We start from the raw sequence: 22,405 nt of genomic DNA on the forward strand, positions 1-22,405 counted from the left end.
TGCATCCATTGAACTTGTGAGTTTTTGGTTAGTTTATGCTTGAATTTCTTTGTTGGGTGTCAGATTTGCCTCTTAGAGCTGTTGCTTTGATGTGAACTTACTCCCACCCACATAGATCCTTTACCTGAGGATACTCCAAAGGTTCTCAATAGGGTTGAGGTTGGGGAAGGCAGGTGGCCACACCAAAAATGTATCTCCTTTTATGTTTACAGCAGCCAATAACTGGGAGGTTTTCTTTGCATCATGAGATGGTGCATTGTCATGCATGAAGACTTTGCTGCTGATGGCATGGTTCTTCTTTGTATATCCAGGAGCAAAGTGGTCAGTCAGAAACTCTATGAACTTTGCCAATATCATTTCCACATCTTCACTGACCCCAAATGGCCCTTCCAGCTCTTTCTCCATGATTCTGGCCCAAAACATAATGCCACCACCTTCTTGCTAAAGTCATAGCCTTGTTGGGATATGGTGGCCATCCACTAACCATCCACTACTCCATACATCTGGAACCTGCAGGATTTCATGGCACTCATCAGTAAAAAAAAAAAATGTTTAAATAGTTTTCATGTATGTCTGGGCCCAGTGCAACTGTATCTGCTTTTGAGCACTGTTTTGGGGTGGCCAAACAGTAGGTTTCTGCACAACTGCAAGCTTCTGGAGAATTCTACACCTTGAGGTTTGCTGGACTCAGGAGACACCAGCATCTTCAGATACTGGTTTGCTGCTTTATAATGGTATTTTAGCAGCTGCTCTCTTAATCCAAAGAATTTGTCTGGCAGAAACCTTCCTCATTATGCCTTTATCTGCACAAATCCGTTTGTGTTGTGTATCGGCCACAAATGTCCTCTCAGTACGATGATCATGCTTAAGTTTTTGGGAATTATCTAATGTTTTCATAACTTTTCCAAGGGAATGCACAATTTGATGCTTTTCGGCAGCAGAGAGATCCTTTTTCTTTCCCATATTGCTTGAAATTTTCTGAAGTAGTCTTCCTTTAACTGGACTCATCTTGCAAACTAATTATCACAGGTGTTTGACATTGAGATTGATTTCAGTGATCCAAAGAACCCTGAGACACCATACCATCCATGAGTTTTTATTTGAAAAAAACCCCACAAATTATAGCTTTGACACTTAAATTTAATTTACATAATAATTTGGAAAGTGGTGTATTAGTGGTTGGCACTAGGGAAACCCCCGAGAGGGCTGTATTATTTCTGTGCCTAGCCGGTCTAGCATAGTGAATGGTGCGGTTTCTGTATCCGTGCACCAGACAGAACAAAGTCCAGGTTGATTTCCGGGTTTCCAAATGGCTGAGATGACATAGACCTATAAATTGTCACATTGACTGAATATATGATGATAAATTATATTACCATAAAGAATTTATGCTGGCGCTGACAACAGGTTTATTCCAAATTAATAAACATAGGTTCCTATATTTTGGACTATGTACCATCGGCAATCCCTGTACAGTCACAAACCGGGTTTTGCTTTTACTTAGCAGCGTTTTGCTTTGGTTTCTAGATGCTGACATGCACTAATAAGACCTATATAGAGAGATTGTCTCATAAAGACCCGTAAACTGTACCACATGGAAAAAATAGAGAATGCTGCATTGTATCTGAATGACCAAACATGAGCCAGAGTATAAGGCCTCGGTTCCACTTGCGTACAGCTTCCAATGCGAGCGCATCAGAAGCGATATGCTAATGACCCTCTGCTGCGTGCGTCAGCCGAGGGACATGCAACTGTGGTCCGATCTTGCGATCATATCACAGCTGTGGAGAAGAGGGAGGGAGCACTTTCTACCAATCTCCTCTGTGGCCTTTTTTTGCGCACATCATACTGCACTTGGATGACATGTGAATGCACTGCGATGTTTCAAATGCTCCCATAGACTTGTATGGGGGTACGTGAGCCGACACTCTGTGCAAAACGCAGCATGCTGCGATTCTTTTCTCATGCCGGTATGGCATAAGAAATCAATAGCAGATGGACACTGCCGCGTAGTTTTGCACTGGTGCGAGTGCCATCTGATATTTTATTGGATTGCACTCGTCTGTGCAAAACGCAAGTGGAACAGAGACCTAAGGCTGTGTGCCTACAATTAGCGAAAATGCACTGCATCCAAAATGCTGCAAACCCTGAGTCCAAAACGCTGTGTTGTACAATACAAGTACAGTGGATGGATTTATAGAAATCTCCTGTCCACTGTGCCTGTAGCGTAAATTGACATGTAGCACGACTTTACGAGCTGCAGTATTGTCAATTTATGCTGTGGAGACGCCAGAGTTCTCCGCAGGGAGAACAAAGCTAAAATCCATAGTGGCCCAAACCCTGATCGTGGGCACAGGCTACTGTAGTCTCCTTTGGAGAACACTTGCATGTGCGCAGTTGAAGACACACACTGTCCAGGATGCAGCGTGCCCAGATCATGTACACCCACCCTAAGTTGGTACATTTGCACTGCATAGAGGCATGTTCACACTGTGGCCATTTCACAGACAAAACCTAAGAAACAAAATAAGCACATACCCTGCTGTAAAAAGTAATAGCACATATAAATAACATAGGGTTCTTAGTACATACTGTTTCTTTTAACGAAAAGTGTAAAGCCATTCTTCTCAATGCAACAAGGTGTACCCCAATCGGGATGGTCCCTAATCTAATTTTAAAACATCAACTTGGGTCAAATGAGATTAATATGGATGGGGGGGCAGAGCAGGACCGGGGCCTTACTATATGGATACCCCACCATAGGAAGCTACATAAATTTAAATAGGAGGGGGACATGCTCCTGTTTGTACATAGGAATGGACTAATATATATGTGGATTCATCTGTGTGTTGTGCAGAGACCTGAATAATATACCTTTTTTATATGCTGTAAACCAGATTTTTTTTGCATTGGGTTTGTGCATTGACGACACAAGCAATGCGCAACATATTCAGAGATTTTATGGAAAGAGAAAAATAATTTGGGGATAATTTTAATCTAAAATCTCCAATTGGTGTATAATAAAGGATAGAGGCTGATGGTCACTGTCAGGTTTAGTACATTGATTAGTTACATATAGGACTTTGCACTACATGGACTGATATGGATTTACAAGACCGCTTCCAGTAATCACAGGGCTGCACTGACTATGTACTGGGAATCCTCCAAAGATTGACACCAGTTATGGAGAAGGCTGTAGAAAGGGGGGAGGCTGCCCTGCGATATACTGGAATAAGAATCTGGAGGCTCTTTGGGGACGTATACGTCTAGTGGAGGCCTCAGATGTCACAGTGGTATCGGACACCCAAAGGCCTACTGTAAAAACCAAAACGGTACATTACATACAATTTTCGTTTTATTGCTGGATCTACCTGGTCAGATGAAGGCCAAAATTACATTTATTACCTCTGGGCTAATGTAACCCCCAGACAGAAAATTGCTCCTGTGCAAGGACAATATATGGGCCTGTTGCTGCACAAAAGCTCATCAAAATGTACAATTCCTCCAGCTTTGGGGGTAGACATGGACCCCCATCCTCTTGGGCTCCTGTGCGGCTTCACCAATGATGTGTCCGCCCCTGATGTAACCCCATCGGCACCTTTTTATAGTGTTACACGTTTAATATACAGCTCTAGCAAAAATTAATAGACCACTGCAAAATTGTCAGTTTTTCTGATTTTTCTCTTTTATAGGTATATTTCTCTGACGCCTCATTGGGGGACACAGGACCATGGGTGTTATGCTGCCTATCCATAGGAGGACACTAAGTAGATGCAAAAGCATAGCTCCTCAACTGCAGTATACACCCCCTGGCCGGGCCAGGCAACCTCAGTTTTGGCTTAGTGTCTGTAGGAGGCACATCTTTCAAGGTTTTATTTTTTGAGGGCGACTGTTTCCTTTTGGGACCGATCTCCCAATACCATCAACGGGCGGGAACGCGGAGTGTTGCCTCCACGTACCCCCTCCTGCGACGCTGGATCCTGGGCTGCCTTTTACTGGACGACGGGTCTCACAGACACCGATTTTCCAGAGCCCAGGGCTGAGGCACAATTCCTCAGCCCCTCTTTGCAGGCTCTGAGTTGAACATGGCACCTGTGTGGCCGGACACAGCAAGCTGACTGCTATTTCCACTGCCTGGACTGAGGCAGTGTTGAGGTGAGATCCCCCCTGACTGGTTTCCCAGACAAAAGGAGAAAAGACGGTGCAGGGAAGGCTCCAAGGACTACTGAATTTACAGTATTTGAGAATGTCCCTTGCTGATTGCAAGGAGGAGAGCCCCAGGGATCCTGAACACACAGTGTTAATTTTTCTCTAACTGCGTGCTGGCTGTAGGAGGGGGGAGGGGGGGGGGGGAAGTCACACTGTTTATTTGCTCTGCTTATTTGCTCTAGCTGAGTGCTCTGATTGCAAGAAAGCCGGCAGATATAATCCACCGGCGACAAGCTGTGTGCTGACTGGAGGGAGGGGGAGAAAAACTCACAGATGCTCCCTTCCCGCCGTTTTTTGCTACTGACAGCAGGGGGGCACACTGACTTCTTGGCGCTCTTTTAGCGCTAAGCCCCGCCCCCTGTGGGCCGCGATAAGCCTCGCCCCCAGGAAAGCGTGCCAAGTTCTCCACAGAGCTTACTCCTTCCTGAGGACGCAGGGCCATCGACTGATTCTGGTGAGGTACCTGCTTCACTTGTAGCTCTGCTGAGCATTGCTCCCCCTCCTGGCATACTCCTGTTAGGAACATGCAGAATTCTAAGGGTACTAAGAGATTATTCAGCCTGCACTGCCTGCCACGCTGAGCTAGCTCTTCTCTCTGTGAGTCCTGTGCCCCTATAGCCCCCCAAGACCCCCCCGCCACCACTGCCGCAACAGTCAGTCCAGTTACTAGGGCTCCCAGCTCACCGGAATGGGCACAGTTTCTGTCCCAATCCATCGAAAAACTGTCACAGAACCTGGTGCTGGCTATGCAATGTCGTCCTCTACACCCTTCTGGGTCCGTGGACGGAACGCAGCCTGAGGATACCCCTATGGAGGATCCTTCTGAGGTAATCCGGGCACATGCTTCACCGGTTGCAGGGATCAGGAAAAGAGCACATGGCCGGGTATCTCTAGCACTCTCTCATGGCCCCCATGGCTCTCCTTTGGGAGCACACAGGGCAGGCCCTCCCACACACTCCACGGCTTCTGAAGAGCTGGAGGAGGGAGAATGCTGTTTGTACCAGGAGGATTCCTTGGTTTCATCCTCCCCAGATGATCAAACTGCAATAGACTCCCTTATAGCAGCAGTCAACCAAACTCTGCATGTGGAGGATCCCCCATCCACTACCACTGACAATGCGGTCTCCTTTAAGAGGGCAAAGAAACCCCAAAAAAGTTTTCGCTGATAACCCAGTTTCAGGATATCCTCACCGAAAACTCATGGATGCCCGGTACCCTTTTGCCTCACCTGCCCCTAAGGGCTGGCCCGATCCGCCCTCGGTCGACCCCCCCCCCCCCCGGTCTCCCGCCTTGCCACAAGTCAGGTCTCACGCTCCTGTCTTTACCTGATGGTTCCTCCATCAAGGACCCGACAGACAGACAGGTGGAGCACCTCGCCCGCTCTGCCTTTTGAGGCTGCGGGTTCCTCCCTCCCGCCCTCCTTTGCCTCTGTGTGGGTCGCAAAGGCGATCTCGGTCTGGGCAGAATCCCTTAAGACTTCGCTTGAGGAATCCCAGTTCACTCATACCTTCACAGAGGTAACAGCTCAAATTGCCGCTGCGGCGGAGTACCTCATGCAGGCCTCCATGGACGCTGCTACCTGCGCAGCGTTTGCCGCCTCAAATACCATAGCCATCCGTAGAGCTCTCTGGCTCCGACAATGGCGAGCGGACTCTGCCTCCAAGAAGTCTCTCACGGGCCTTCCCTTTTTTCCAGACCGATTTTGTTTGGCGAAAGTCTGGACAAGCTCATTTCTGACGCCACGGGAGGAAAGAGTACCTCCCTCCCCCAGCTGAAGTCCAGGACGACCTTCACCAGACGTCCACCGTCCTCGTTCCGCTCCTTCGGTACTCATTGGTTGGTCGACATCCCGTGCTGTCCCCGCCACCAGCCGCGGACTACGCAGGGACCGACCTTCTCAGCTCTCCCCGAATCCCACTTCGTCATGGCAGCCTAGACCGAAACAGTCCAGGACTAGGGAGACTCGTCCACGACGTTTAACCCCCTCATGACTCCTTCGGCGCCCCGGAAGACACACTCATTGTAGGAGGTCGACTGCGGCTCTTTCAACACATCTGGGCTGCCGCCTCAGACGACAAATGTACGTACGGAGATTCAGAATGGAGTCCCTAAGGTCCATTATTGCATCCATGGTTGAAGGGGAATTCCTCACCTCCATAGACATCGACTCGTACCTGCACATACCCATCGCCCCAGATCACCAAAAGTTCCTCCGCTTCGCAGTTCAGGACTCCCACATTCAATTCGTAGCTCTACCCTTCGGCCTTGCCACCGCACCAAGGGTCTTCACCAAAGTCATGGCGGCCGCCATGAGCGTCCTTCACGCCAGGGGAGTAGTCGTTCTCCCTTACTTGGGAGGCCCCCTCCTTCCACGACTGCTCAACCAGCGTACAGATCACTGTGGACACCCTATCCCGCTTAGGGTGGCTAGTGAATCTAGACCAATCATCCCCGATCCCATCACGATCCATCACCTTCCTGGGCATGTCCCTGGACATCCGTCGGGGGTTGATCTATCTCCCCCTGGACAAGGCGGTCGCTCTTCAACGAGCGGTATGCTGCCTTCTACGTCCTCCGTCTTGTTCCATTCGATTCAGCATGAAGGTGCTCGGCAGGATGGTGGCGGCTATGAAAGCAGTACCCTTTGCTCAACTGCACCTCCGCCCACTGCAGCTAGCCCTTCTAGCGGCCTGGGACAAGAGCCTCTTCTCCCCGGACAGACATCTTCACCTGACTCCTTCAGTCAGGTACGCACTCCGCTGGTGGCTTCGGTCCTCATCCCTATCAAAGGGGAGATCTTTTCTCCCAGTGAACTGGCTGATCCTGACCACGGACGCCAGCCTCCTAGGCTGGGGAGCAGTGTACCGGCACCACACTGCTCAAGGACGTTGGACGCCCCAGGAGTCTTCCCTACCCATAAACATCCTGGAAATCTGCGCGATCTTCCTCGTGCTCAGGGCGTTCTGCCCTCTGCTAGCGGGTCGTCAGATTCGAGTCCAATCGGACAATGCGACAGCTGGGGGACACCTGCAACAAGGCAATTTATCTAGAGGCCCACAGGATCTTCAGCTGGGCCGAATCGACGGGGTCAGTGATATCAGCGGTACACATACCGGGAGTAGAGGACTTGTCAGCAGACTTCTAAGTCGCCAAGGCCTGGCCGCCAGAGAGTGGTCTCTCCACCCAGAAGTGTTCCTACACATCTGCACTCGCTGGGGTACACCAGACGTGAATCTAATGGCCTCAAGGTTGAACGCAAAGGTACCCGCGTTCATAGCCAGATCACGCGATCCGCAGTCCATCGGCGCGGATGCTCTAGTCTGCTCCTGGCACCACTTCCGCCTACCTTACATTTTTCCAGCTCTACCTCTGCTGCCACGGGTAATCAGAAAAATCAAGGCAGAGGGAGTCCCGGTGATACTGATAGCACCGGAACGGGCCCAGGCGCGCCTGGTACACCAAATTAGTACAAATGCTCGTAGACTTACCGTGGCGCCTTCCAGACATCCTAGACTCGCTGACCCAAGGGCCCATTTCCCATCAGAACTCCAGAGCCCTGAAGCTAACGGCATGGCCATTGAGACCTGGGTATTAACAAGAGCAGGATTCTCCCCCACTGTTATCTCCACCATGATCAGTGCCCGAAAGCCTGCTTCATCCCGCATTTACCACCGTACGTGGAAAATCTTCCTTTCATGGTGCAGGGAAACTAAAGTCCAGCCTCTGCCTCTGGCCATCCCCAGAATTCTCTATTTTCTACAAATTGGCTCTCAGTTCCCTTAAAGGGCAGGTCTCAGCGCTCTCAATCTTCTACCAATGCCGCCTGGCTCAAAAACCGCAGGTCAAGACCTTCCTCCAGGGCGTTTCCCATCTAGTTTCCCCGTACAAACGGCCGCTGGACCCATGGGACCTCAATCTCGTTCTGGACGGTCTCCAGAGGTCCCCCTTTGAACCTCTCAAGGAATCCTCCCTGGCTCTTCAGTCCTGCAAGGTGACGTTCCTGGTGGCAATTACGTCCATCAGACTGGTTTCGGAGCTAGCAGCACTCTATTGCCGCGAGCCTTTTCTGATTTTTCACCAGGACAAGGTGGTTCTGCGCCCCCTTCCAGATTTTCTTCCAAAGGTTCCTACCCCGTTTCATTTGAACGAGGACATTGTTCTGCTTTTCTTTTGTCCACACCCAGTTCATAGGGTGGAATGGTCTCTGCATTTGTTAGACCTCGTCAGAGCTCTCACATATTACATATCCAGGACAGCCCCCTTTAGGAAAACAGACTCTTTGTTCATCATTCCTGAGGGGCCTAAGAAGGGACAAGCAGCTTCAAAGGCTACTCTGGCTCGCTGGATTCGCTCTGCGATCCAGGAAGTCTACCGCTTGCAACTCAAGCCCATTCCTAATGGGCTGCGGGCTCATTCCACACGAGCAGTTGGCGCTTCGTGGGCCATTCGGCATAAGGCTTCAGTGGAACAGGTGTGTAAGGCTGCGACCTGGTCTAGCCTACATACGTTTTCAAAGCATTACAGAGTCCATTCCCAGGTTTCAGCTGAGGCAAATCTGGGTAGGGCAATTCTGCAAACGGCAGTAGAGCACCTTCTCTCAGTAGGTGCTCCAGGCTGTCTGGGACTGGTTCCTAGTCCTTGGATTGCGTTGTCTTGTTTTTATTTTTCCCACCCATGGACTGCTTTAGGATGTCCCATGGTCCTGTGTCCCCCAATGAGGAGTCAGAGAAAAACGGATTTTTGTGTACTCACCGTAAAATCGTTTTCTCTTAGCCATCCTTGGGGGACACAGCACCCACCCTGTTGGGCCTTGGTTCTCTCAGTACCTTATTTGGTTATGACACTTTTTTTTTTTTTTTTCTCATGTTCCTCTGTTGAGAAGTTTTTACTGGCTTTTTCTCCTACTGCTTGTGTACTAAAACTGAGGTTACCTGGCCCAGCCAGGGGGTGTATACTGCAGGGGACGAGCTATGCTTTTGCATCTTAGTGTCCTCCTATGGATAGGCAGCATAACACCCATGGTCCTGTGTCCCCCCAATGATGGCTAAGAGAAAACAATTTTACGGTGTTTTTGAGTGAAATGTAAATTGTTCTTTTATTCTATAAACTACTGACATCACGTCTCCGAATTTCCAAGTAAAATATTTTGTATTTTCTGAAAATGAGAAATGGTCAAAATAACAAAACAATGCATTGCTTTCAGACCTCAAATAATGCAAAGAAAACAAGTTCATAATCATTTAGAAACAACAATACTAATAATGTTTTAACTCGAATAGTTCAGAAATCAAAATTTTGTGGAATAACCACAGCTTTCATGCATATTGGCTGCTTTCCACCAATCTTTCACATTGCTTTTGGGTGACCTTATGCCACTCCTGGTGCAAAAATTTAATCAGTTCTTTGTTTGATGGCTTGTGACTATCCATCTTCCTCTTGATTACATTCCCGAGGTTTTCAATGGGGTTCAGGTCTGGAGATTGGGCTAGCCATGACAGGGTTTTGATGTGGTGGTTCTTCATCCACACATTAATTGACCTAGCTGTGTGGCATGGCGAATTGTCCTGCTGGAAAAAAACAGTCCACAGAGTTGGGGAACATTGCCTGAGCAGAAGGAAGCAACTGTTTTTCCAGGATAAAATTGTATGCGGCTTGATTCATACGTCCTTCACAAAGTTTAATCTGCCCAAATCCAGCCTTGCTGAAACCTCTCCAGATCATCACCGATCCTCCACCAAATTTCACAGTGGGTGCAAGACACACTGGCTTGTACGCCTCTCCAGATCTCCGTCTAACCATTAGACAATCAGGTGTTGGGAAAAGCTGAAATTTAGACTCATCCGAGAAGATTACCGTACTCCAGTCCTCTATGGTCCAATCCTTATGGTCTTTGCCAAACTTCAGCCTGGCTCTCCTATGCTTCTCATTGATAAAAAGCTTTTTTCTAGCTTTACATGACGAGCCCTGCCTCTAGGAGCCTGTTAACGACTTTTCTTGCCGTGCACTGTACCCCAGCTGCCATTTGTAGGTCACTTGATGTCCTCCTGCAGTTACTGAATGACATTCGAATAACATGACGTTCATCCCGATCAGTGGAGAGTCGCTTTCGCCCTCTGCTGGTCTGTAGCTTTGTTGTCCCCAATGTCTGCTGCCTGACCTTGTTGTAATGGACTGCCATCTTAGACATTTTAAGAATGGAAGCAACATGACGCTTACTGTATCCCTCTGCTAGTAAGGCCAGATTTGAACCCTTCTTTTCCTCACTCAAGACTTTTTTTTTTTTTCTTTTTAACTCCTTTTGGCATGGTTTTTTTTTTTTCATTTCATATTTTTTCATTCCCATTATTTTTGGGATATTACTAACACTTGTTTTGCCATCCAGCTTAACCTAATGCAAGAGGATTGGGAAGACCACAGAAGTGGTCTTTATACTTTCCCTCGTTACATAAGATTTGGTTCAGGTGATCACCTAATTATGAGGTGTAATCTGGATGGAATCAACTGACACTGGAATGGAATGGCTGTCAGACATGCAGAGAAGCTGTTTTTTGTAAAACCGGGTAGTGGTCTCTTAATTGTTGCCAGACATAGATATATATAAGTGATGAAACGTGGACATTAAGGACGTGTGTGTGTGTGTGTGTGTGTGTGTGTACGAGTATTGAGTATTACGAGTATCGTATTGCAACGCATTTTTAAAGCTGCCAGACTATTAATTTTTTTTTATCATAACTATGTTTTCTGTTGCTTTCAGGTCGGCACACAAGACTTCGCCAGACGCTTCCACGCCACATACGTCTCCTGGGCGGTCGCTTACCTCTTAGGCCTAGTTTGTCTTGTCCGGGCTTGCTACTGGGGAGCCATAAGAGTCAGCTATCCAGAACACACATTTGCATAAAGTTGTCTAGTTTGTAGCTTCATGCGATTTGTCATCGAAACATTCTGGGTATTATCTTTATTTTTAACCACTATACTGCTGGATTTACCTCAGAACAGGACCCTGAGCGTTTTCTGCCTGGAAAAGGGAATGTCCTCCCTGGTGTGTGGGGTGTTGTCATCATGCCTGACTTGTAGACCAGGGGCAGTGCCCGTTTGCACTCGTGCCGTCAGCTGCTTCCACCACAGCTTGTTTTTCGGGTGTGGGATGTGCCGGTGCTATGGGTGCAGGTATATGAGACACACATAGGCCATAGGTCGACATTCCATTGTCATCTCTCCCATTATAACCCTTTGGCTGTGGACCTGCAGGCTGGTGTATGTCGGCCGCTGCGGCTGGAGCTTACAAGGACTTGTCCTTCATCATAGCTGCTGGGAAATCTAGGCCAATGTGAAGGTTTACTCCATATTCATGATGTCTCCTGACAGGAGGTAGTTGTACATGAGCTGAATACCATTGCACTACGTAATATGCAACTTAGTTTTGTCCGCGCTGCTAGATTTTGAAGCTTTGAATATCTCGCCTGTGTACACGTTCCAGCATCCGTCCATTGTCCTGTTATTTGCTTCCTGTGTGTTATATTTTAAGCCGTTGTTTTCCCCTGTTATGTTCCATCTGTGCCATGAGTATTGTACGGCCATACAAGAATAATTCCACATTTCTACCTGTTTACACTGCGACTCTAACTCTATGGTTGGGCTCGGAGTCTGTGACCGATTGGGGGGGGGATACATGCTCCAGTTAGGTATACAGCCCAGAGCGGAGATAGCTTCTGTATAGATCGGTGATCCCTGTGGTATCTGTTAGCAATGGTCATAGGAGTAAATTTAACTATTAAATGTGTATTCTGAGGCCTTACTGTTTAGAAGTAGTTTTTTTTTTTAAATAATCATTATAGGGTTATTCCCAAAATATTAAGTTGATAAATTACTGATTGTTTGTAATCTGACTTCTGGGACCCCCTCCCGTGCAATCTGAAGATCCGGTGTCCTATAATGAATGGATTGGAGGTATGCATGCTGATCGCCACCAGTCCCAGACAATGAAGAGTGTAAAGTCGAGCATGCGCACCTCCACTTAATTAATTGTCTACAGGACTGCTGGAGCAAGAGTGCAGAGTCGAACATGTGCACCTCCACTCCATTCATTGTGTATGGGACTGAGGAAGAAAGCTAAGCATGCACACCTCCACTCCATTCATTGTCTACAGGACTGCTCAAGAAACCAGAGCTCAGAGTCAAGCATATGCACCTCTACTCAATTCATTGTATATGGTACTAACACATGGCAAAGTCGAACATACACATCTTCATTCCATTCATTGCCTACAGGACTGCTAGAGAAAGCAGAGTTGAGCACCTCCACTCAATTCATTGTTTATGGAACTGACCAAGAAAGCCAAGCACAGGACTGCGTTGAGCATGCACATTTCTACTCCTTTCATTGTCTACAGTACCACTGGAGAAAGAGAACACAGGGTTCAGCATGTGCACCTTTTGCTCCAGTTAAAACTGCTCCGCAGACCCCAGTCCCAGAGTCACAGTGGGTCCCCGTGATCAGAACCTCAGGCAATCACATGTCTTGTGGATAGGGAAAACATAATATTTTGAGAATAACCCTTTGAAAGTGCAATTTTGTTTTACTAGTTCCAGGACATAATTGCTGCTACTGAGGATGACAAATTCATCTAACTTTGCGCATTTGGATCAGGCGTGGACAGAGGATTTTCTGGACCCTGGGTAGTTACTCTTATGTGCTCTATACCATTAATAATACTTTAAATGAAAACCGAGCATTAAAAAATAAAACGTGTTCTAGTTTTTGGAAACCTATTTGTACAGCTCTCATAAATTCTAATGGGGATAATATATCTGCCTGCAGTGAGTGCCCACACCCCCCCTTTAGCGGTGGTTTTACGCAGCCTGCTTTTTACAGTTTATGACAAAAAGCACTAATGGAGCTCGAATCCACCCCCATTAATCTATGGTGTAGTTCTTACATTTGCTGTCGGAGCCGTAAGCAATACCTAAATACATGAGTGGTCAGTCTGCTCCTGCTCTGGACGGTTTTTAGATTAGGATCTTCTGATGCCAGTCATTGCATTTTGCTATTGCTGAAAATATCACTGCACCAGATCTGTATAATAAGGTATACTTCCATAAAAAAAAGTGTAATTACTAATATGGAAATCAGGCAACCCCTATTGTGTACAAACTGAAGGAGACAATTAACATTTAATGTCGATTTTCCTGACATTTATTTTAAGGCATATCTGCAATCAATATAATTTACCGATCGTGGAGCATCACATTTGATAACTGTTATCCTGTTCCTCTGTTATTCATCCTAGAAACTTCTGAATAAATTGATAAATGGGTGTCACCATTTACTTTATCAGTCTGTGTCCTAACCCAGTTAAAGCTGTGTCTGTGCACTGAGCCTACAGTATAAAGCGGGATCCTACAGTGTTCTGCATACTGTTTTGTTTTTTGTTTTTTTTTCTTTCTAAAGGGGTTGGACAACCCCTTCTCAATCTTTGTTTTCTCCCCAGTAAAGTAACGCCTATTCACGTCTCCGGTACCATTCCAGCTGTGTGGACACCGGCCCTCCCAGGGATTGTGTGATATTACCTGCAGGGATCAGGTGACTTAATAATCAATGCTGACTTCACTCTCCCCGCCTTCAGACAAATCAGACATTTGAAGGAAGTGAGAGCTGCAGCTGTCATCACCTCCTCTGGATGTCCATTATGTCCGAAAGAGAGGAGAGTATAGCCAGTAATGATTGGCCCCAGAGATCGCATAACCTAATGTCACACAATCCCTTGAGAGCCAGTTCAGACATTGTTGGAATGGTACTGGAGGCGTGAATAGTTATTATTTTACTGAGGGGAAGTATAGGGATTGGGAAGGGGTTGTCCGAATAGTGGACAACTACTTTAATCTATCTCGAAGTTCAGCAGAATAGACTTTCCTACATAGAAGACCACTGCAAAGAAACATATCTTCACAGTGGATCCCTATGGTGGGGACACCTTCGGCATACCTCCTGAGGATACTTGCCCGATAGGGTGCACAGACTTAGGGGTACTTTACACGTTGCAACATTGCTAGCATCAGCTAGCGATGCCGAGCGCGATAGTACCCGCCCCCGTCGCACATGCGATATGTGGTGATTGCTGCCGTAGCGAACATAATCGCTATGGCAGATTCACACGCACATACCTGCTCGGCGACGTCGCTGTGACTGCCGAAATATCCCTCCTTCAAGGGGGAGGTGTGTTTGGCGTCACCGCGACGTCGCTAATCGGCCGGCCAATAGAAGCGGAGATGAGCGGGACATAACATCCCGCCCACCTTCTCCCTTCCGCATTGCCTTCTGGACACAGGTAAGGAGATGTTTGTCGCTCCTGCGGGTTTACACACAGCAATGTGTGGAGCTGCAGGAACAACAAACAACATCGCACCTGTGGTCGACTCGACATTATGAAAATGACCGACGCTACACAGATCACCGATGTTCGACGCATTTGCGATCGTTTTATCGTCGCACCTAGGATTTACACGTTGCAATGTCGTTACCGGCGCCGGATGTTCGTCACTAACGACATGACCTCGACGATATTTCGGATGCGATGTCGCAGCGTGTAAAGTACCCCTTAGTATGGACCGAATACTAATTTTAGAGAATCAGCGTGAAGGCACATAGCCCTAATAATAATACACTATTGGTTATTTTCTAAATTTCTTGGAGGAATAACAAGGGAATTTCACAATGCATAGTTATATTACAAGATGGTCTGTAATTGTTAAGTCATGAGAAATAGAAGTCTTTATCAAAACATATCAGGAGAGGAGACAGATCTTCTGCCACCGTTCTTGTATTGGATATCCCTGCCTGACTGGTTGGTCTTTTGACCCATGCTAACTGCTTCATGAGCAAAAATTAAAGTAGTTGACTCAGTTCGGGAGAGCCCTGCTCTACAAACAACGGGCAGCATGAAGCGGACACTGGCTGTGTGTGTGTTATTCTGAAAGCCTTGGCGTTCCAGAGTAAGCCAACTCTGAAAAGATGCGCAGGGACACATCCTCTGACTAGTCCCAAGAGGCTGGTCCCTAGCAGCTACTCCCAGCCTCTCTGCCCATGACTGACAGGTCTTTCCTTATACACCCATAGTGTGACACCTGTCAGTCTATGAACAGGGATCAGGAAGAAGCCACGGCGATCGGCCTCTTGGTCTAGTCATCTGAGATGTATGGTCCCCAGCCGGCATCTCCTAGTATATGTTCTCTGAAATGCCACAGTTTCAGTGTAAAACTTACATGGCTGCAATAATGCAACTAGTGCTGTCTATGTGCTGCCTGTGGTTTGGTTAGCGTGAATCTCATGACAGGTTCACTCTAACATCTCGATTACATAATTTTATTACTATCCTTAGTTTGGCATCAATGTTATTTTCAGCTCATTGAACCGTAGTAGATGCCACTTATGGCTTCTGGTATCTAACAGGAGCTTTAAAAAATGTTTGAGACCCAAACCCCTGTTTTTGTTTTTTTTTTTGTTTTTTTTTGTGCTATTGTTGCATATCGAAAACTAACCTCACAAGAGGAAGAGCTAAAAAAACACTACTTCCCTCCTGACTTAAGTCAACCAATAAACTGTTGTCCACAAATTGAGAAAAGCACCTTGCAGCTACCTTTTTTAAAGAGGTTGTCCCCTACTTTTACATTGATTGCTTATCCTTAGGATAGGTCATCAATGTCTTATTGGCCGGGGTCCGACACCCCCCATCCCCACCGATCAGCTGTTCCCGGTCCCGGCAGCAGCCTTAATGCTCAGCTCTGGAGCTGCCTTGCCTTCTGTGGTACTGCACATCCGCCTCCCATTCAGATCACTAGGAGGCGGATGTGCAGTGCCCCGGTCGCTATTGGAAGACAGAGCACCTCCCAGAACTGAGCATTTCCAGCTGCTGCTGCCGTCGCCAAGAACAGCTGATCGGTAGGGATGCCAGGTGTCAGACCCTGGCCGATCAAACATTGATGGACCTATCTTAAGGATAGGCCATTAATGTAAAGGTAGTGGACAACCCCTTTAAAGGAGGTGTATTACCAAAGGTCACAACACAAACTGTATACATTTCTTAGATCTTAGACCTGTTAGAATAGTAATAAAATCTTGATGTATAATCCTCCATTAAAATGTTCATCTTAACAACCATACTGACAGAGATTGTCAAAGTAAGTACACCTCTCATCAGATCTCTTACCTCTTTTTGATAATGTATGCAGTTTTTCTTGTCAAATTTGGGGACAGACCCATACTAAGACCTCTAGGCAGGTTATATTACATGCAGGTTTAAGTTGGCTGAACCTCCTCAATATCTGGTTTGCATCGGAGACTCTCGATTATCCCTGAATGTTGGCTGATGAATTCAAATACGGATCCTCGTGCATTCAGGGGAGCTGAGCTGCCGGGCAGCGGCTTTCTCCTTTGTTGAAAACGCATAAATGCTGACCCGAGAAACATTCCTGTGAATGTGGTAGTTGTGAGAGAAAGTTGACGGCTGAATGAAGTTTCTGTTGACGGCTACCCGAGGGTATATGAGCACCTTTTAGCTATCTGGTGCTTTTGGACTGCCATTCCTCACTACTTAAAGGGAACCTGTCAGGTCCAATAAGAAAATATAAAACTGTACATCTAGGTTAATAGCATTATGTAACCTCCACAGTACTGAAACTGCGGCACCCGGGAGAAAATGAACTTCATTTCTCTCTGGAGCCGCCAATTTTAGTTAAATAGGCATGCCTGGAGGAATTACGGCCACAATTGAGAGTGGCAGCTGTTACACCCTGGCACTAATACAGTACACTCGGTCAGTACTGGGGCCAGTCGGTCAGTACTGGGGCCAGTCGGTCAGTACTGGAGCATGGTTACAGCTGCTGTTCTTAAATTGAACCTGTCACTGGATGTTTATAATACTCACCTACTGGTCGGTGCAGAGCAGACTGGTCGGGTGAGCGTCTCCGGGTCCGCGCCTCCTCTTTCGGCCATCTTTGTCCTCCTTCTGAAGCTAGTGTGGATAACGCGTCATACACACAAGCCGACACTGAGGTCCTGCGCAGGTGCACTTTGATCTGCCCTAAGTAGGGCAGATTAAAGTATTGTAGTATTGTGCTCCTGCGCAGGACATCAGTGTGGGCTAGTGTAGATGACGTAGAACGCATCATCCACACTAGCTTCAGAAGGACGACAAAAATGGCCGAAAGAGGAGGCGTGGACGCGGAGAATGGAGACTCCATCTGACCAGTCTCCACCGAACTAACCATTAGGTGATTATTACAAGCATCTGGTGATAGGTTAGGTTCCCTTTAATGCAGGGAGCAGCGACTCTAATTTTTCCAGGTAGATCTGCATGACTGAAAGCTGGCAGCTACTAGGAGAAATTAAGGTAATTTTCACCCTGGTGCTGCACTTTACGCACAACGGCTGGGCACCTTCATAACACTATATTAATCTGCAGAATAACCCTATTTCTACAGGTTAATAGCATTATCTGACCAAACAGTTCCCTTTAATCTGCTCCCAGTGGGTATGTGTTTCCAGGAATATTAATTCGCCCTGCAGTATATCCTGTTACACATGCATATCCTTCTTTTTAATCAAAGCCATTTCTTTTCTCGTTACAATGACTTTTGCACTTTTTTGCCTCTTTGTCGTCCTCAGCCATTATGCAGCCACACGGAACAAAATGTAAACAGAGCGCGCACTAGTAAAGTAATAACCACTTACACATTGTCCATCCTCTGCATCTAGTGCCCATCTCATTGTGTGTGTTAGTATGTGTACCTTTCCGGATATCACAATTTCAGGTTAATGTGTCAGTTCTTCCCTTTTGCGATGTGTGGGAGGGCTGAAGTATTTGCGCTTTCCATGCGTTGATCTCCAGCAGGATTATATCATATATGTACCAGCCGTAGGATGGCTCTTTTCTTGCGTGGTACCACTTTACTCAAGGATCTTAGTTTGTTTTTCTACTAATGTGAGAAGCCATTGTTTTCAATGTATAGGATGTTCCAATTCCAGTTTGTATAATTTCCTAACGAGTTGGCGGATGTGTCTTCTTTTTATCTGATTTTTGTTATGTGGCGGCACATAGCATCCTGGCAGACTGGGTGGGGGTTTTACAGTCTACGCTTTGTCTGGATGCGGTGGAGGTGGCTACTTCATGCCTATTGCTGTTCTTGCACCTTGGATAAGCCTGGTGGTCTCCATTGTACATAGGCAATGGTTAGGCTTTAGATATATGTTGGCCTAAAGAATCAAACGTTGTCCAGTATTAATGCCTGTGAATTCTTGAACACTAGAAAATCCATATGTAACATCACAAATAGCTTAATGTATATTGTACATTGCATCTAGGTGGAGCCGCCTTGTTCAAGAATCATAGAGCTTTGGCAAAGATCCTATAGCTAACTTATTCACTACATGTCAGCCTGTTTCTTTCTTTATTTTTTCAAAATTTAGGCAAAATGTAACCTTGTTAGCGAAATAAAGAAATTTAAGCAACGTGGCTATTTTATCCAGACACCTGAGCACAATATTCTGTATTTCCTAAATTCTGTTACTTGTTTGTATGATGTATATTACTATTAGCTTCTTTAGGAATCTCTTGTATCTTTTAAATAATACTAATAAAGATTATTATACAAATGGAGTTAAATATCGTTTCATTGTGATTTCCCACCCCCCCCCCCCCCAAAAAAAAAAATCACCTGTGAGGCTGGCGATACCAGTATGGCACCATTAAAGGTCCCACAGAAGTTGCCGCTCCACTTTCCTGGTTGGTAAATCCGCTAAGTGTGTCTGCATTCACCCAGTGTCACGTCCCCACCAGAGTTAACTCTGGCGACTTCTGCTTCAATTACCTGGCACCACCGTATTCCCGCCGTGGGCGGTGCTGGTGATAGGGGAGGAGTCAGTGCCAGTAGCTCTGTTGGGCACAGTCTCCGCCCATCCACTAAGCTGGGTTTCCCTGGAACCGGCAGTACCACTAGCTGACTGTGGTGGTGTGTGCCTTCCAGCTGAAGTTATCACCTTTCAGCCACAGCCAATGGGAAGGCACCACACCATTCTTATTCCTCCTGTCTGCTGGTCACCGCCAGATATTCTCTTACAGTATTTTGCTCCTGAATTCTGATCCCTGTGTTTTGAGCTCTGCCTGTTCACTGACGACTCTCCTGCCTGCCGTATTTTGTACTTCCCTCCCATCTCTGGTTTGACCTTGGCTTGGTTTCCTGACTAAGCTCTTGCTTGCTATGTGTTTTTTTTTTTTTTTGTTTTTTTTTGTACCTCCTGGACCATTCTTCCCTGGATTGCAGCCTTCCATAGGCAGTGATCTCCTGGACCTTGTGTAATTCCAGATCCCTGTACAGGGGTTAAAGGGTTTCAGGGTTCAGTGGATCCTGCTGAGGGGACAGCTTACCTCTTGCCTGTCTGTGACAGCCATTTTGTGTATGTGGTTCCGGGCAGTCGTCACACCCAGCAGCATTGACTACTTTTAAAGGTGCAATAACATCTGCGTGGTCCGTTCTGGGTTTTTGGTTTTTTTTTCTGTGGCAGTTTTGTCATGGCGGAGAAGAGTGGTGCAGGATCGATCGCATTGACTTTTATAAAGGATTCCATTGTCTAGACAAAATGCTGCTGTTCTAGATGTGAAATGTCAGATTTTGTGAATGACATTACTGACTGAGGTTCTCCTGAATAGCTAATAAATGCCACTACTGCCATAATGTTGCAGCCTATAAATCCCTCAAATAGTAGGACACACAGAGCTGCAATACTAAATAAACCAAATACCCCTTGTGGCTTCTGTTTATAGGAGCCACAACACTGTAGAGGGTGTTAACACAACTGGATGCACTTCATTGATCATGAGGACTCAGGGGTCCATGGAAGTTCTTATGCCAAGAATGATGCCACGCTAAGAATAATGCTGTATGATGCATTAATTCTAATAGAAGAAATGATGTTGCAGCAGATAAGGCCCCAAGGAGCAGTGGAAATAGTCCACTGTTGCCAACCAGGCAACGCATCATAGGGCAGCGGTGTAGAAGCTGCCCGCTATACTGACGAAATTTGATTCATTTCTGCAGTGACCAGGAAACTGATAAATCTGGTTCTGTGCCGGTGAATCAGGGCACTCTTCTACTTAACAAATAAATTTGGACTCAAAAGTTACATTGGAGATACCTGAAACCCAAAATGTGTAAGAGGATAGTACCCAGGTGGGAATGTTGCAGACACTTTTGGCACAGAGCATCTTAATAAGTACTCGCTTTATGTGATATGAAGTGTAATGGTTACTGTGTGTTAATGTACAAAGCATTAAGGCAGGGGTTGGGAACCTTTTACTGCCGGGGGCCATTTGTGAAATTCTACCAACCTTCGGGGGCCGCAGTACAGAATTATCAATGTGAAAATGACCCTGCTATAGTTGGTGAAACAATTAACTCGCCCCTATTGTGGTGGCCGGTGCGGCTTCTCTTTGGTGCAGCTGTGATGTTTGGGGATACTAATCATGTTTCTTCTCACAACTAATTTTCCAGGTTTGTCTCGGTCTGGAGCGCATTCAACTGTTTGTGATAATAAGATTGGTAAATCCTATACATCACATTACAGACGCTGTATATACATCACAGGAGATGCTGGAAACACACACATCACATAGGAGACACTGGACTGCTGTATATACATCACAGGAGATTCTGAAGGCACACACATCACATAGGAGACACAGGGACTGCTGTATATACATCACAGGAGACACATGGGGCACATACATCACTGGAGAGGCTGGGGGCATATACATCACATAGGAGATACTGGGAATGCTGTATATACATCACAGGAGAACCTGTGGGCACACCTCACAGGAGGGGTTGGGGACATATATATTATATGCCCCAGCTTCTACTGTGATGTATATGCCCCCAGCACTTTCTGTGATGTATATATGCCCCCAGCTTCTCCAATGTGATGTAGATGTAAAATTCACAGGAGACGCTGGGGGCGTACATATCACAAGAGGGGCTGGGAGGGGAGTACACATCACAAGAGGGACTAGGGGGCACACACACATCACTGGGGGCACGGACAGCACTTGCAGAGCACAGACATCACTAGGGGGCTAGAATATCACTGGGGGGGTTGCACACAGCACTTGCAGATCCCTGACATCACTGGGGGGGGGGGGGCACACAAACCTGGAGTGATATATAGCATGGAAAGGGGAGCACAGCACTGAGGGTTCCACACAACTGTGGTGTGGGGGGTGGTACACAGAACTGGGGGGCCAAAAGCACTGGAGGGGGAACAAAACGCCGAAGGGCAGGCGACGGACTCACAGCGTCGGAGGTGCAGAGGGGCTGGCACACATAGCTCCGGAGGACAGAGGGTCGGGTATACACCACTGGAAGCTGTGAAGCTACTGTGGGACGAAAGCGGAGTGCTAAACTTGCCCACAAAGTAAGTCCTGTGCACACTGGCACTGGTCAGTGGGAGAGCACATTAGTACACACAAGCAGCGCATGTACTGATTTAAAGGACCTGCTGCCCCCGGGAATCTGTCCGGGGGGGGTGGCATAAAAGGTCATCGCGGGCCGCATGCAGCCCATGGGCCGGAGGTTCCCCACCTCTGTATTAAGGGTTTTGAACACTTAAAAAAAAAATTGCAGAGCCTGCCTGTCAGGTCAATCTCAAAATGCCTAACAGCCCCAAGTGGTAAGGAAACTTTGGCGAAGTGCTCAGGAAAGCTACAGCCTACCACAGCTACCTCTGCATAGGCATTGCCTTGAGGATTTGTACCTGCCTTTTGTGTAAGGATGCCCTGGTACCTCAAGGCTACTGTACAGCTGCCAGGCTGCTATCCATTTCCAGAATTCCTGCCATTTACAGAACCTCCCCATTTACAGTGAGAGCTCGTAGCCCTTTACCTATATAGACATATATTTTTCTGCTACCAGTGGAACGATCAGATATTGATACTGAGCCGGGCAGATCAAAGTGCACCTGCGCCGGACCGCAATGTCTGCTTGGGTAGATGACATTGGACGCATCATACACCCAGGCCTTAGAAGAAGGAGAACAACGATCGCCGCCGAGAGGAGGTGCCAGACCGGAGATCAGCAATATTCATTGGACCGGAGATTAGCGACACTCATTGGACCGGACAACCCCCATGGGTGAGTATTATAAAGTGAT

At 46.9% G+C, this 22,405-nt stretch overlaps 1 protein-coding gene across 1 annotated transcript in view; it reads left to right on the forward strand.

Annotated features, from left to right (window-relative positions):
• Positions 1-16,141, forward strand: part of PIP4P2 (phosphatidylinositol-4,5-bisphosphate 4-phosphatase 2) — a 104,161-nt gene extending 88,020 nt beyond the window's left edge. Inside the window, exon 7 of the mRNA XM_075353099.1 lies at positions 10,964-16,141. Within this exon, the coding sequence (XP_075209214.1) occupies positions 10,964-11,107 (144 nt within the window). The 3' untranslated portion in view covers positions 11,108-16,141. The remainder of the gene's footprint in view (positions 1-10,963) is intronic.
• Positions 16,142-22,405: the final 6,264 nt, after the last annotated feature.

Source organism: Anomaloglossus baeobatrachus, chromosome 6 (genome assembly GCF_048569485.1).
Source record: "Anomaloglossus baeobatrachus isolate aAnoBae1 chromosome 6, aAnoBae1.hap1, whole genome shotgun sequence".
Classification (NCBI taxonomy): Eukaryota; Metazoa; Chordata; class Amphibia; order Anura; family Aromobatidae; genus Anomaloglossus; species Anomaloglossus baeobatrachus.